This window comes from Tympanuchus pallidicinctus, unplaced genomic scaffold (assembly GCF_026119805.1).
Source record: "Tympanuchus pallidicinctus isolate F22 unplaced genomic scaffold, pur_lepc_1.0 scaffold5, whole genome shotgun sequence".
NCBI classification, from domain to species: domain Eukaryota; kingdom Metazoa; phylum Chordata; class Aves; order Galliformes; family Phasianidae; genus Tympanuchus; species Tympanuchus pallidicinctus.
Window position 1 is genome coordinate 43233105 of NW_026294769.1, and position 13922 is coordinate 43247026.

The 13922-nt window shown below is 42.8% G+C and overlaps 1 protein-coding gene across 1 annotated transcript in view; it reads right to left on the bottom strand.

Annotated features, from left to right (window-relative positions):
• ARFGEF1 (ADP ribosylation factor guanine nucleotide exchange factor 1) overlaps window positions 1–458 on the bottom strand; it is an 83519-nt gene extending 83061 nt beyond the window's left edge. Inside the window, exon 1 of the mRNA XM_052704866.1 lies at window positions 203–458. Coding sequence (XP_052560826.1) covers window positions 203–326 — 124 coding nt within the window. The 5' untranslated portion in view covers window positions 327–458. The remainder of the gene's footprint in view (window positions 1–202) is intronic.
• Between the last annotated feature and the right edge of the window lie 13464 nt (window positions 459–13922).

Genomic DNA, 13922 nt, shown 5'->3' on the forward strand with positions numbered 1-13922 from the left:
CCCGCCGCAGCCCGCAGCCCCGCCGTCACCCCTGGGCTCTCCGCTGACAGGCGGGCGGTGACGAGGCCAGGCCTCGGTCTCCCACCCCAGAAGCGGATCCCCCCGAACCCCACGCCTGCTCCCCCCAGCCTTTCGCCCCCAGCCCCGCTCCCCGCAGCCCCGGTATTAGGGGGCAGGCGGCCCGGCCCCGCCCGCGGCTCACCGAGGGCCACTTCGCAGGCTTTGCGCAGCTGGGAGTGATGCGCCTTCTTCACCTCCTTGTCGGCCAGGATCTTCTCCAGGGCCCGGGTCAAGAACATGTTTTTCGTCTTCTTCCCTTCATACATGGGCGCGATCGAGCCGGAGGAGGGCAGGGCTGGGGAGGGCAAAGGGAGCTGGGCGCCGGCCGCTCCCGCCGGCGGAGGGCCGCGAGGAGCCGGGGCCGAGGAAGGGCTGCTCGCAAGAAGAGCCGGGGCGTCCCGACGCCTGCTCGGAGGGGAGGGAAGCTCGGGTGGGCCCGGGCAGCGGCCAACCCCCGCGGCGGAGGGAGAACGAAGCCCGCTCCTCGCTGGCCGCTCCGTCACCCCCGCCCCGTCGCGGTGCGCGCTCAATCCCCGCGCCGCCCCCGGCCCGCGCCCGCCTCCATCAGCAGCGACGGCAGCGGCGGCGGCAGCGGCTGCAGCGACAACCTGCCCTCGCCATGTTGGAAGGAAGCGACGTCAGAGCCGCGGCCGCACGGCAGCCGAGCGGGAGGAAGAGGCGGCGGTGGGGGCCGAGGGCGGGCGGGTGGAGGGGAACGTTCTGCTTCTGCCCGCCCTGTGGACGCGCTACAGGTGGAGCGGAGCCGGGGGAGGCGGCGGGGAGGGAGGAAGGGACGGGTGGAGATGGCCGCTGCCACCTGGGAGCTGGCTGAGGAGGAGGGGTGGTGCTTCCCTTCCGGGCCACCGGCGCAGAGAGGGGAGGAAGGCTCTCCGGGAAGTGCCACCTGCCCCGGCGGAACGACGATCAGATGTAGGGGAGCGGCCGTCCCCTCCTCGGTTTCGCTGTGGGGAAGCCCCCGGCCGTCCCTCAGGGAGGAGCGGCCGAGCGCAGAAGGCAGCACGGGGCGGCCGGGCCGGGCTTCCCCGCCCTCCTTCTCGAGGGGCGGCCGTGGCGCCGTGGGCTCTTGGGATGTCTCGCCCTCGTCTGTGCTTCGCGTGGGTGCTTTCGTGCTGCCCCTCCATATCGCCTTCGCTTTTCTAGCGCAGTGACTTCTATATTTTCGTGCCCTGTTAAACTATTATAAATTTTTCAAAAATTATATTTTTGTTTGCTTGCATTTTGGCGTTTTCCCCTCTTGCAATGTGAAGGGGTAATGTCCTCCTCTTTGGTTTGGGGCCAAGAAAATCTCCATCTGATCCTGACCAACAACATGAACTCCTGTGTGCAAAAACTAGGATTATTTATAATAAAACAGTAGTTTCTACTAAAATTTCTAATAAAACTGGTATTTGAAAGTAGAATCTGGCACTGACAATAGCTAGGTCGTAATTATAATTCTTTCTTGACCTTAAAGAAAAAGCAGTACTTCAGAATCTATCTGGAAATGGAAAGATGGGATCTCCAGATCTGCCTTTTTGGGCAGAGCTGAAGGTGGCTGGGCTGGGGAAGCCATCTTGGGCCTAAGAGCATTGGATGCTCTCTGGAAGGAACCCCACAGCTAACTTCGCTGTCTGTTCCTGACCAAAATACTAAGAATGTAGATTTTAGCTTTATAGAAGCACTGTGGGATCATTCAAAATCACATCCCCAAATGCACTGATCTTTGCAACAAATGCACAGGGGGATTTATTGGCCGTTTCCAGGTTATGTTGGTCTATGGAGAAGACTACATCAATAGCAGAATGGCTACTAGGCATCTTAGAAATTACTCCAAATCATTTTTACAAGGGAAAATGTTTGTCAAATCTCCATTTTGTTCAGAACTTGTGATGTCGAAATGACCTCAGTCTCTCAAAATTGATAGCTAATGAGCATGTGGCAAGAGTAAGAATTTTCACAGACTTGCTGGTAGTTTTTACACAAACCACCTGAGTCCACATTTCCATAGCAAAGTCAAAGCTTGCAAGTGTTATTTAGCATATGGAGTTTGCTATTGATTTTCACGGTTCATTTGGCAGAAATGGACTTGCAATTAGACTATCATGAAGACAATGGCTATCTGTATCTAAAGAGGGCACTGAGGACTGCAGCTATCTGTTCTGTTTATATTAATGTCTACTTTCTTATTTTGTACACAGGATGATTTTATGTGGGTATTTCAGTTCACCATCAGTATTTTAGTTGGGTACATAGAATTGCTGCTTGGAATATCACACTACTGGAAGTAAAGGCCTGTCAAAAAAACACTGAATAGATGAATAGATATCAATGAATAGATTGAACTTCTTGTTGTGTTTTGATTTCTTAATGTGGTTTGAATCTTCAGTTTCTGCTCTCAGGTCAAACAGCTGCCATTCAGTTCACTCAGTTTACAGCTTGGCACCACTGATATCCTACATCCAAGTGCTAATCACAAGGCAACCCCTGCCTAAAACCCACAATAGTGTACAGCCAGTATGTAATCAAAGGACCTGAAATTATGCACAAAGATCTTACTGTAAATCATCTGTTGAGAATGTTGGCAAGCACTTTCCGTCCAAGAGCTGAACCAATAATGGTGGAAATCACAGGGGAATAATGATGTAAGTATTGGCGATGGAAAGACAGTCCAGTGCCCTCATTTAGGGCCATGATAGGAATGGTTGTCATTTTGCGTACAGGCGCCGAGTACTTTGGATAAAGTCATTAGTCATGCCAGCTTTATTTACCAGGGAAGCCACGTATTAGAATAATGTTTGATATAAAGACTTCTATGGACTTGGAAAAAGCATTGTGAGGTCAATTTTTTTTAGTGCTGGAGACTACAAGCCATAAAGGACATATGTTCTGCTGATTTGCTGATACATTAAAAATCTAGGGTTATATCTCTGTTGAAAGGAGAATTAGAAAACACACAGGAAAGAAAGGCTGAAGGTTTAGAATATTTCTATCTTACATGGGTTCCTAATTAAACTAAAGATGGTATCTTACAGTCACAGGTGCCTTGCAAAATGGTTGTTAGATGTGATGGTTTCACCTATGTCTGTTTTGGTTTCAGCACGCAGATTTCTTCTTTGCTTGTAATTAGCATCAGTCAGTGGCTGGTCCAGGGACTGAATCATCGTAGCTGTAGATCGCAAATTTTTGTCTGGTAAAGTCCTGAAAGATACTAAAAAATGAGTGATACTTGTCTTTGCTTCCGGAGCTGCTAAGTTTGTGGGCAACCTGTATGAAATGCTACGTTTCCATTTACATTTTATTACCTCATAAGAGGCGTGTTGGTAAGCACGTGATGTAGCACAATGGCATCACTGCTTTGTTGGAGCCTTTATGATTAAATAACAGCACAAGAGAAAAAATGTATTTGAGCAACATTTAAAAAATTACTCATTACTTTTTTATTCATAAGCTATTCAGAGTATTTTAAAAGCTATTTATAATGTTTCATGTATTTAGAATGTTATCAGGTATTTGCTTAGTTAAAAACTGTGGAGAATTTTTTGTCTGACATGGAGCTTGTAACTACTGCTTTTGGTAACTATGTACAGCAACTCCAGTGTAGTGCTTGTTTGAAAATGCTGAAATACTAGAATTTAAGCTTTTACTTCAGACCGGCATTGAAAAATGGTACTAAAAGTGCAGTTTCATGCTTAGAACAAGCTGATCTATGAATGTTACAGCCTCCCAAAGGGAGCCCTTTCACCCCTTCTTGTGCTGATGCACTTGTGCAGCTCTGCAGTGAGTCAGTTCAGCTCACTGCTCCAGCTGGAAATCAGCCTTACAAGAAAATGCAGTTTTAAATGAGATCGGTGAACTGTTCAGTTTTATATGCACATTCAGTAACGCTTACACAACAAAGAGAGGGAGTAAATGTGGTCAGAGACGGTGAGGGGGCTGGACTACTGCTCCTGGTGGCACTGAGTTGTTAAATCATCTTGATAAGCTTCGAAACAGCACATGAAAAGCTGGGCTCTGTTTGCTTTTAGCAAGATAAGACAGAGCTCCTGCTAAAAGATGCAATCGTTCTTCCTGCTCCTACCTGTATGTTTCTGCTTTCTTGGTCAGCATAAGCATTTGCATTGTCATGTTGTGAATTATATGCTGAATTATGTTCAGAATTTAATTAGGTTGAAACTAACCAGACAAAAAACAGAGCTTTTAAAAATACAGATATATTCCATACTCTGCTTCATCAAGCAGTCTCACAGAGGCTTGTTGACTCAAGGGAGGGGGTTACACGAATACAGGAACAAGAAGGGGAAGAAGAGGTCAGACTTGCATTTTTGGGCAGCAGTGCCAGCATGAAGCATTGTTTAAACTGATGCTTCACATATGAATTATCTTCAGTATTTGAACTGTAAAACAGATGGCTCAGCACTGCTGTACATGAGACTTTGTGTACAGGGTGGATGGGTCGGTAGCTAGGAGCAGCGTAGCAGTGCTCCTTTAATCACAGTGGCTCATTGCTTCCTCAGTTGTAGTACGGTAATTTGTGTTTGCTTCCATTCTGTTCTCATCTACCAGATGCAGATAATCAGTGTGTGATGGATCAGGATCCAGCATGGATCCAGCACATATGAACATAGAACAGGAGAGAAGCTGTGGATGCTCCGCAAGCACCTGAGTGAATAAGCTTTCAAGTCTCTTACCAAATGCATGGCCTGTGGTGCTTGATTATCTAACACAAAGACAGGTACAGAGAAAACATTTCTTTCTTTCCCTTAATGGAGTCCTAGGCGAGATACTCTTATACAAATAAGTGAAGCATAATTCAAAATACCCAGTGTATTTGTTATGCAAAGGATCTTGATCTGTCCACTAAACTGTAAGAGATAGTCACTGTAAATGTGCTTGAACAATTTTAAGAGGGTTGTTTTGTTTTGTTTTAATATTTTTTATTCATGGGTAAATCCAGGAGCTGGAGCTAAGAATTCATAGCTTGCTCATAAGGTGAATATTCTAACAGGTTAAAGCAGGCTGCAGTGTATCCACTGCAGCACTGAGAAAACAAATGGCAAATGTTTGTTACTGCAGGGAATATTAATCGATAGGTAATTCCTAGGGTGCTTCAAACCATTTGTACAGAAGCGTGAGACAGCCCTGCAGTGACACATAATGAAATAAACATCCATCACTTTCAGGAGGTTCTTGGAGAGTGACGAATCTCTTCCTGAAAGCGAAAGGGCTCTGACTTTTGTTATATTGAAACACATTCTCAAAGCTATAGTTAAGTGAGGATACGTACTCCTAGTAAAACATGATATTTTTCAGCTTGTGACAGCTGCGGGAAAAATGTCAGATAGCAGTGAAGGAAAAAAAGAAAGCACCTCTTGTGGTTGCAAATTGTGGCTGGAAACTGTGGAAGATACCAAATGTTCCAGGCTATTGTTTGCATTCATGTGATGGGAAGCTTGTAGTGCTGCATTTGTTGAAGTGTGATCCATTTTTGCTAGTAATTTTTCTATGGGAATACATCTTTTTTCTAGACTAGAGGAGTTTTCAACAACTTCTTTCTTCAGCATTTTGCTCCTGCTATCAGATGAATAATTCAGATCCCAGCCTCCATGGCGCCTCAGCAAGCCATTCCCTAACACTGTGTGTGAAGGAGCACTACTAACTATTTTAAAGACGAAAGGAAATACATATATTTTTAAATGGCTATATAAGTTTTCTTTCAAGTTTCTTTAGTAGTTTTTCAAACCTAAGGATGTGGTTATGAATAAATCAGTAATGTACTTCTGTGGGTATGGTATACATTTGTTGTTGTATGTGAGGCTATGGAAATGCAAATGTAAATTCATAGAATCACAGAACCATAGAATGGCTTGGTTTGGAAGGGACCTCAAAGATCACCTAGTTCCAAGTCTTTGCTATGGGGAGGGTTGCTACCCACTAAATCAGGCACTAGATCAGGTTGCTTAGGGCTCCATCCAATCTGGCCTTGGATACCTCCTGAGGTGGGGCATCCAGTTTCTTTGAGCAACCTGTTCCAGAACCTTTTCACCTTGTCAGTGAAAAATTTCCCACTGACATCTAATCTAAATCTCCCCTCTTTTAGTTTAAAACAGTTCCCCTTTGTCCTATTACTATTTACCCACATAAAAAGCTGATTGTTCCTCCTGCTTATAAGCTCCTTTTAAGTATTAGAAGACCTCAGTGAGGTCTCCCCACAGCCTTCTCCAGATTGAACAAGCCCAGCTTCCTCAGCCTGTCTTCACAGGAGAGGTGCTGCAGCCCTCTTATCGTGTTAATGTCCCTCCTCTTGATCTCGCTCAAACAGCTCCACGTATTTCTTGTGCTGGGGGCCTTAGGCCTGGACCCAGTGCTCCAGATGGGGCTTCACAAAGGCAAAGTAGACTCATTGTCATGAGCCCTTGGTAATGGCAACTCTTTTTGTATGTGAATAATAAGAATACAAAGTGGTATCCCTACTGTTACAGCTTTCCTAGATTACTCTGTGAGTCTGGTTAATTAATTATCATCCCAATCACCTGTAATAACAAGAACTATAGTATGGTAATGCCTATTTTTTTATTTCCAGTTTTGATTTAGAAATGGGAATATTTTGACTTGTGACAAATGAGAAGAGTAACAAATTCACTAAAAATGATGACTCTCCTGCTCTTCAATCCTAGCTTCAGACTCCTGCATGTCTCTGTAACTGATGTGATGGGACCAGTGTAATGCATGCTGAGTTGTCTTACAAATTAGACGTTGAATAGCCTGGCTATTGGAAGCATGCAGCATTAGCTTTACCCTAATTTTTATGTGCTGAAAGACTTTCTTTCCCTTGATCTAAGGTGAATTCAATGTATCACTTTAGAACTTGTGCATTTTCAAAGGTTGATGCAGATCTCTTTCAATAAGCTGATAATAAGAAGGAATGAAAATGAAAAAGAAGAGAGAAAAATCAAATGGAATTCAGCTGCAGAAAATCTCCCTTAAATCTGGGAGTATGGTAAGTCAAATGAATGATAAGGATGGCTTCCAAGCATTTTAATATCCGTTTTGAAAGGCTTAGACAGAAGGATCATAAAAGTCACGTGAATTGAGGTGACAAGCAATGAGACTGGAGCAATAACCACTTCTAACTGCCGCAAAGTGATCTTTGAATCTGCCTGATTGTTTCCTCCAGCAGCTGCAGTGGGTTATTTCCTGTCAAAAATACAATACAAACCATGGGCTTAATGGCAGGGCTTTGCAGGAGGCTTCAATGAGGAAACTACAGGATATTAAAAGGACTTTGCATCCCTTGGAAAGATGCTAAAGAGATCAGGAGTGCAAGAAGTGTTCTGCATTGTCCAGGAAAGAAGGAGGAGAACAGATCAGGTAAATTACTGGCTGAAGGAATGGTGTCACGATCAAGGTTTAGGGTACTGTGATACTGGGCAGGCCTTTGAGAGACCAGGTGTGTGGCCATCAGATGGAGTGAGACTAACCAGATGGAGCAAAAGTGTTCTGGAGAGCAAGCTGGCTGGACTGATTACCAGATCTTTAAAGTAGATGAGGATGGAATTCCTCATGACAGAGAGAGGCCTGGTGATGCTGCCATTTTAGTAAACTATGGAGAAAAGCCTCTCAGTTCTCCAGTTGGATCTTGTGAGGTCTCCTCAGAGAAGATAATATTGCCAACAGCCTGACTTAAACCTTCTTGCACCGTTCTAGAGATACCTGCACCTTTGGCTTTCCTCAAGTGCCTGTATGGGAAACAAACAGGAAGAACTACAGATCTGTATGTGGTCAAAGGGCCACGATCTCATTGCAATCACAGACACATGTTGGGACAGCTCACATGACTGGAATTCTGTCATGAATAGCTGTGTCCTCTTTAGGAAAGACAGGTTGGTGAGGCAAGGTGGTGGAGTTGCTCTTTATGCGACAGAGCAACTAGAATGTATTACTGAGCTCCATTTGAGAGGGAATGATGAACAAGTGGAGAGCTTGAGGGTAAGAGTTAAGGGATGACCTGCTGGCAAAGGAGCTCTGTGGAGAAGGACCTGGGGGTCCTGGTTGACAACAGGTTGGCCATGAGCCAGCAACGTGCCCTTGTGGCCAAGAAGGCCAATGGTATTCTAGGGTGCCTTAAAAGGAGCATGGCAAGCAGGTCAGGGGAGGTGATGTGATCCTACCTCTCTACTCTGCGCTGATGAGGCCACATTTAGACTACTGTGTCCAGTTCTGGACACAAAAAGACAGGTATCACCTAGAAGGAGTCCAGTGGAGGGTCACAAAGGTGATTAAGGGCCTGGAGCACCTCCCATATGGGGAAAGGCTGAATAAGCTGGGTCTGTTCCGCTTAGGGGAAAGAAGACTGAGAGGGGATCTGATAAATGTTTATAAATTTCTAAAGGGAGGTGGGAGGCAAATGGATGAGACCAGGCTCTTCTCGGTGGTGTGTAGCAGTAGGACAAGGAGTAATGGCCTAAAACTTGAACATAGGAAGTTCTGTACTAACATCAAAGGTCTTTTGAGGTCATTTCCAACCCATGCAATTCAGTGAAAGATTTTGAATATGAATAATCAGAAAGATAAAATTGACTGGGAGTTAATGGCATTTCTTGCTTAGAAGAAAGATATTAAAGAAGACAGATATTAAAGAAGAGCCGTTGTACTGATTCATTCTGGGATCGTAGTTAGCTTGCTAAATATTTTCTAGGTGTGTATTCAATCAAATATCTATACAAAATGTTTTAATTTAAATATGGTATTTTTTTTCAGAACTGCGCTGGCAATACTCCCTCTGACATGGTTAAGGTCAAACAGAATGTAGATGCTCTGCTCTACTTAAAAGCCAAAACACTAAGCATAGGCAACCAGAATTTTTGCTTTTTTTGAGCAACTTACAAGAATGCTTCCTTAATCTTAAGGCATACTAGTCCACAGAGAAATAGGAAAAGCAAGGCAGACAATTGTGCATAATTTTAAAATGGTAATTCAAAACATTCTATCACAAAATGCATGATCCAATCAGAATTTTCCCCAAGTCTGTGGACATTTAATTTCATGGTTTCATTTCTTTTCATCATAGTGCTGGATCAAAGGTAGAAGATTAAAGTCCAAATTGACTTTAAGTTCACAGGTTCTATATAAGAATGAGGCTGTGCCATTTGAAATTGGTGTGAGCTCTGTATGGAAACTGACTGCTCTGATGTAAAAATCAGACAGGTGACAGACTGGTCTTATATCCAGGCTTTGTGTATTTGTGCGCATTTGGAAAATGTGATCAGTGTGTGCAATATAATATTAAAACATTTGAGTATATTTGCAAATCTAAACATTACTGCAATAATATGGCAAGCATTCATTTGTTTAAAAAATAGCACAGAATGCAGGAATCTGTAGTCACTATTTCTGTATGTAATGCCTAATTTTGAGGTTATTTTTAGTATGTCATTTATTAGAAAGTATTTTGTTCACTCAGACAACTCTCATAAATGTTTTACCATGAAACTATGACTGCCTTTTGTTTTCTTGCTCACAGTAAGCTCCAAGAGCTTATGAAGGTATTGGCTTTTGTAAGAACAAGACTGGATTCTCAGGGGAAGGCTGAACAGGCTATGGCTGACTTGGATCAGTTGTTTACTAGTCTTGATTACTGATCATTTTAATCTCTTATAAGGCATCTTTCTCACTGTAAGTTCAGTGATCACCTTAAACTCAGTAGCCTTTAAATATCGTGTAATGCCTGCTAGAGGCAGGGAAAAGATAAAATTAGCAGAGGAGAGTGCTTAAAGGCGCGTCTCTCATAGATTTGGCAGGCAGCTGGTGGCCAGCCACTGGGTAAAATCTGCATGGCCTCACCAGCCCTGGAATCTGCTGCTTTCAGTGACAGATTTGGAACTGCCTCGTGATGGATTTTAAATACTCTACTTTGCTTGATTATTTATATATTGGCATGTTGTGTATCTTTGGTACTGTTTGTATGTTGCATAGTAGTGTTTGTCTAACTGGTAAAAAAAGTCTGTCCAGGATAAAAGAAGAAAAAGTATGCATCAAGCATGCATCAAGCTAGATAACTAATGTAGAGAACTGTTATTAATAGAGGGTGCCAAAGCTATTTGCTTTTACAATTCTGGCACCAGCAATCTGCTAGGAAGGAAATGTATAGAGTGACCAACATTACTGGCAGGAGTAAGAAAAACCTGAGAAAGAGGGACAGAAAGGAAGATGCTTTCATGGTCCACAGCATTAGCCTTCACTTGTGGCAGCTGAAGAAATTAGCTCTGCTTGAATTACAGTTGAAGTTAAAAGTCAGAAATATATGTAGACAGTTTGCCAAGTATGTGTGCATCAGTTCCTCTAAGACAGTTTCTTGCAGCTGAAATACATTTAGGAAAGCAGTTTGTTCCTTACGTGTCCCACAAGCCATGGGCAACCTTGAAAGGAAAAACATCAGGCATCTGAATTCAGCCAGAGCTGGATTTACTAGAAAATTAAGATTAAATCTCAATAAAAGTCGAATTTGTCTCAACTAATTTTAACATTTACAAAATTTCACCTAGCCCCCAGTCATCTGGGCTCTTGCTATATGAAAGGAGTAAGATCTAACAAGGAACTTAGATAGAAGCAATAGCACTGAGCTGAAGATACGTACGCCCTTTACTTTTCCCTGCCAGCTATAGAAAGTAACAAGTCAGTTTAGTTTAGATGAATAGCTTTCATATAACTGAAGTCAGATGATTTAAATCCTACCTTCAGAGCAAGAGAACTGTGAATTTCCCTTCCCAGCCAGGTGAAACTTGAGGCCTACCACCTCAAGGGACAAATTCAGGAAAAACAGAATGTGCATAGCAACAGCAGTAAGCCTGTAACTGTAACACCTCCAGCATCCACAATACAATGCTTTATCATCTCCCAGGAGCAGGCATAAGGACTGCCTGTTTCATCCAGCCACAAAAGAATGGGAGGCTTTGGTGGGATATCTCAGAAATCTCAAGTAGACTTTTGGCAGAAGGATTATTGCCCGTTGTCAAAATGCTGAATAAAAGTGAATGGGCTGCTAAAGGTTTCAATCCTTTTCATGGCAGCCTATATAATTGTCAGGGAACACCTAAGGCAAAGCATGGATATATTTGCAACTGATGTGTGTGAGCCTTCGTAAGTGATACTCTTTTGTGTGACAAAGAGTTTTGCAGAATTTGAAGACATTTATTTATTGTTCCTTGGTTAAAGATGTGTACCAGGGAAGTAAACTGGCTCTTGCTGTGTTAAAATAATTTCCCACGCTGAATGTCAAATAAACTGATACGTAACCAATAGTTTTCCCTTTCCTGGCTGCTTTGGTTTCTATACTCTAATGAATTTGTGCATAAAGTGTGGTTTAAATAGATATACATTGTCAAGATTTAGTGAAGCCTAGGAGAGCCTTCCTTGGAAACATTCCCATGTAAGTCTCATCTTCTGGGTTCCAGTGATCCTTTTTGCTTGGAATTTATTGCTTGTATTTAAATTCATGCTGTATATTGGTAATGCTGCAACTTTATCCTTTTCAGCTATGGTATCAATCTATTCTTGAAAAGCTGTGCACTTAACGAAAGTACACTGCAATGTAAAGGAACAGAGAAAAATCATCATAATGGATTTCTAATAAGAAGTGGAGAAGAAATGCAGTTCTACCATGCAGTTGGATCAATATTTTGATGAATTTTATGTTGAGTTATGTTTTCTATAAAGAAAGCTAATCCTAAATCTCTTACGTTTAGGTTTCCAGTATCTTGCAGTGGCTGTGTGGTGCTTTTTACACTTATTTGTTCCCGTGTTGAAATACATCCCAAATGTAATTCAGATTGCTTCTGCTGCCTCTGTTTCTTCACATATGAGATATGCATCAATTTCTGCTGTGTTAGGTTTTATCCACATGTACAGCTAGAAGGGTGAAGGTAAGGGATAGACCTGTTCAGAGTGAGAAATCCTCGGACTGACAGGGAAGGCATTACTGTATACCTTCAACTCTTTGCTAAATATCCATAACATTAAAAATTAATGATGTCAGAGGATTTCTGAATATTAATATTGTCCACATGAGAGTACTCCAATGGCAATTTTTGCACTTAAGAGAAGCTTGAGTGAGGGCTCTTACACCATCAGATGAATGCACAAGTGATTTTCTAGATTTGTGTCCTTTCAAATCCTCTGCTTGTTACTTTAGAAATACTCAGCAGTATCCATTTGCTTACATTTCTTTGGGATGAAGACATTTTTATGCTTCTCACAGAGAGTCATTCAAGCTAAAATGATTAGTCTTTGATTTTTTTCCAATTTTTGTTCAATTTTTCTTCTTTCAACAGTTTGTTTAGTCACAGAGAGCCATTTGCTCTCACAGTAAGCCATCTGACCCAGCAGTCCTCTAATTACCCAATGTTGTTGGTTTCCTTTCATCTTTCTTAAGTACCAATGCTTCAGTGTTTTTATTCCCGGTCTAAAATAAAAATGCATTTTTATACTCATTTAGGCAACCTCTGTTGCTCTTGGGGCCTAGAGTCTTGCTGTTTGTTTTGTACTTTTTTCCCTACTCCATGTTAGACTTCTGTCTTTGCCTTTGTTATTAGTCTATCTGATCCTGAATGAAAATGGAAAAACATGCTCCAACCAGTCTGCCTTCAGTCTGCGCATTCAGAATTGGAGTAGGAAGATGATACATACTGTACTTAGTATGTTTTTTGATAACTTGCCTTTCAAGATTTATTTTTCTGTACCTACAGACTTAGTTTTCTACGAAATGGAAATCATAGAATCCAAAAAGGAATTTTTAAGAAACTAGCTTTTTCTGTGCCCTTCAGCAGATGCCTAAACAGGATAGTTATTTTTGTGCATAGTCAGGCTTTGGCACTGATGGATTGTTAAGACTCTCACAGGGGCCAAAGAAAAACAAGGCAGTAATTCTGGCACTTTTCAATACTGCTGTTTCTGATGGGCTGGGTGTCAGTGGAAGTGCAGCCAGGCGCACCACCCAAGGAGCCCTTCGTTTCTGATGAAGTGCAGAGTAGTGTGAAATGAATGGGGACCTTCCTTGCTCTGTTAAAATTCTGAGATAGATTTTAACACTCTTTTGAAAACTACAGTCCTGACAGCTGTGGAAACATGATGCTCCTACTCTCTACTCAGGAGGGGAGATTTATAGAAGAGCTCCCTGCATTCATCAGCATCACCTCTGAAGGGTAGCTCATTCCTCAGACAGTGTTTGCTGAGAGGTCTCTGCTGAGACATCTCCTCAATGTTGCCATTCCTGTTCTTAGTGCTGGGAGGTGTATGTTTGACAGGAAGTGGACTGGATCCACTGACTCCCTAACCAGCCTTCAGGATGACAGCAACTTTGTGTTAGTTCTTTTTTGTTAAAATCAGTGCAGTAGCTTTAGTAGAAAATCTTTCAAATGTATAAGAAACTTTTTTTTTTTTTTTTTTTTTTTTTTTTGGTCTAAACTTATTGTTTTGAAAATTTATACCCTCAAGTGGGTGTTACGTGGAAGGGCTGTTCGTCGGGTAACGCAACCCACAAATCCTGGCAGCCTGTAGGTTTCCCAGAGGTCTCCTGGAGCTGCCAGGACCAGCTGAGACACCCCTTCAGTCACTCTGGGCAATGATACATGGCCTTCGTCATAACCAGTGGGGTAGCAAAGACTTTCTGGGATGCAGCCAGCAATGAGGCTTGAAGACATAACACCTCATAGTAAAGCCCACTGTGGAGCAGACATTCATGACAGCAAAACCTGACCCCTTGGCTCTGTGCTGTGCGGTGGACAAAGGATACGGACAATACTTGGAGCTTCTGTGTGACACACAAGAGAAATGCACTGTAGGAATCCCAGAAGAAGAGCTTGGGGTCT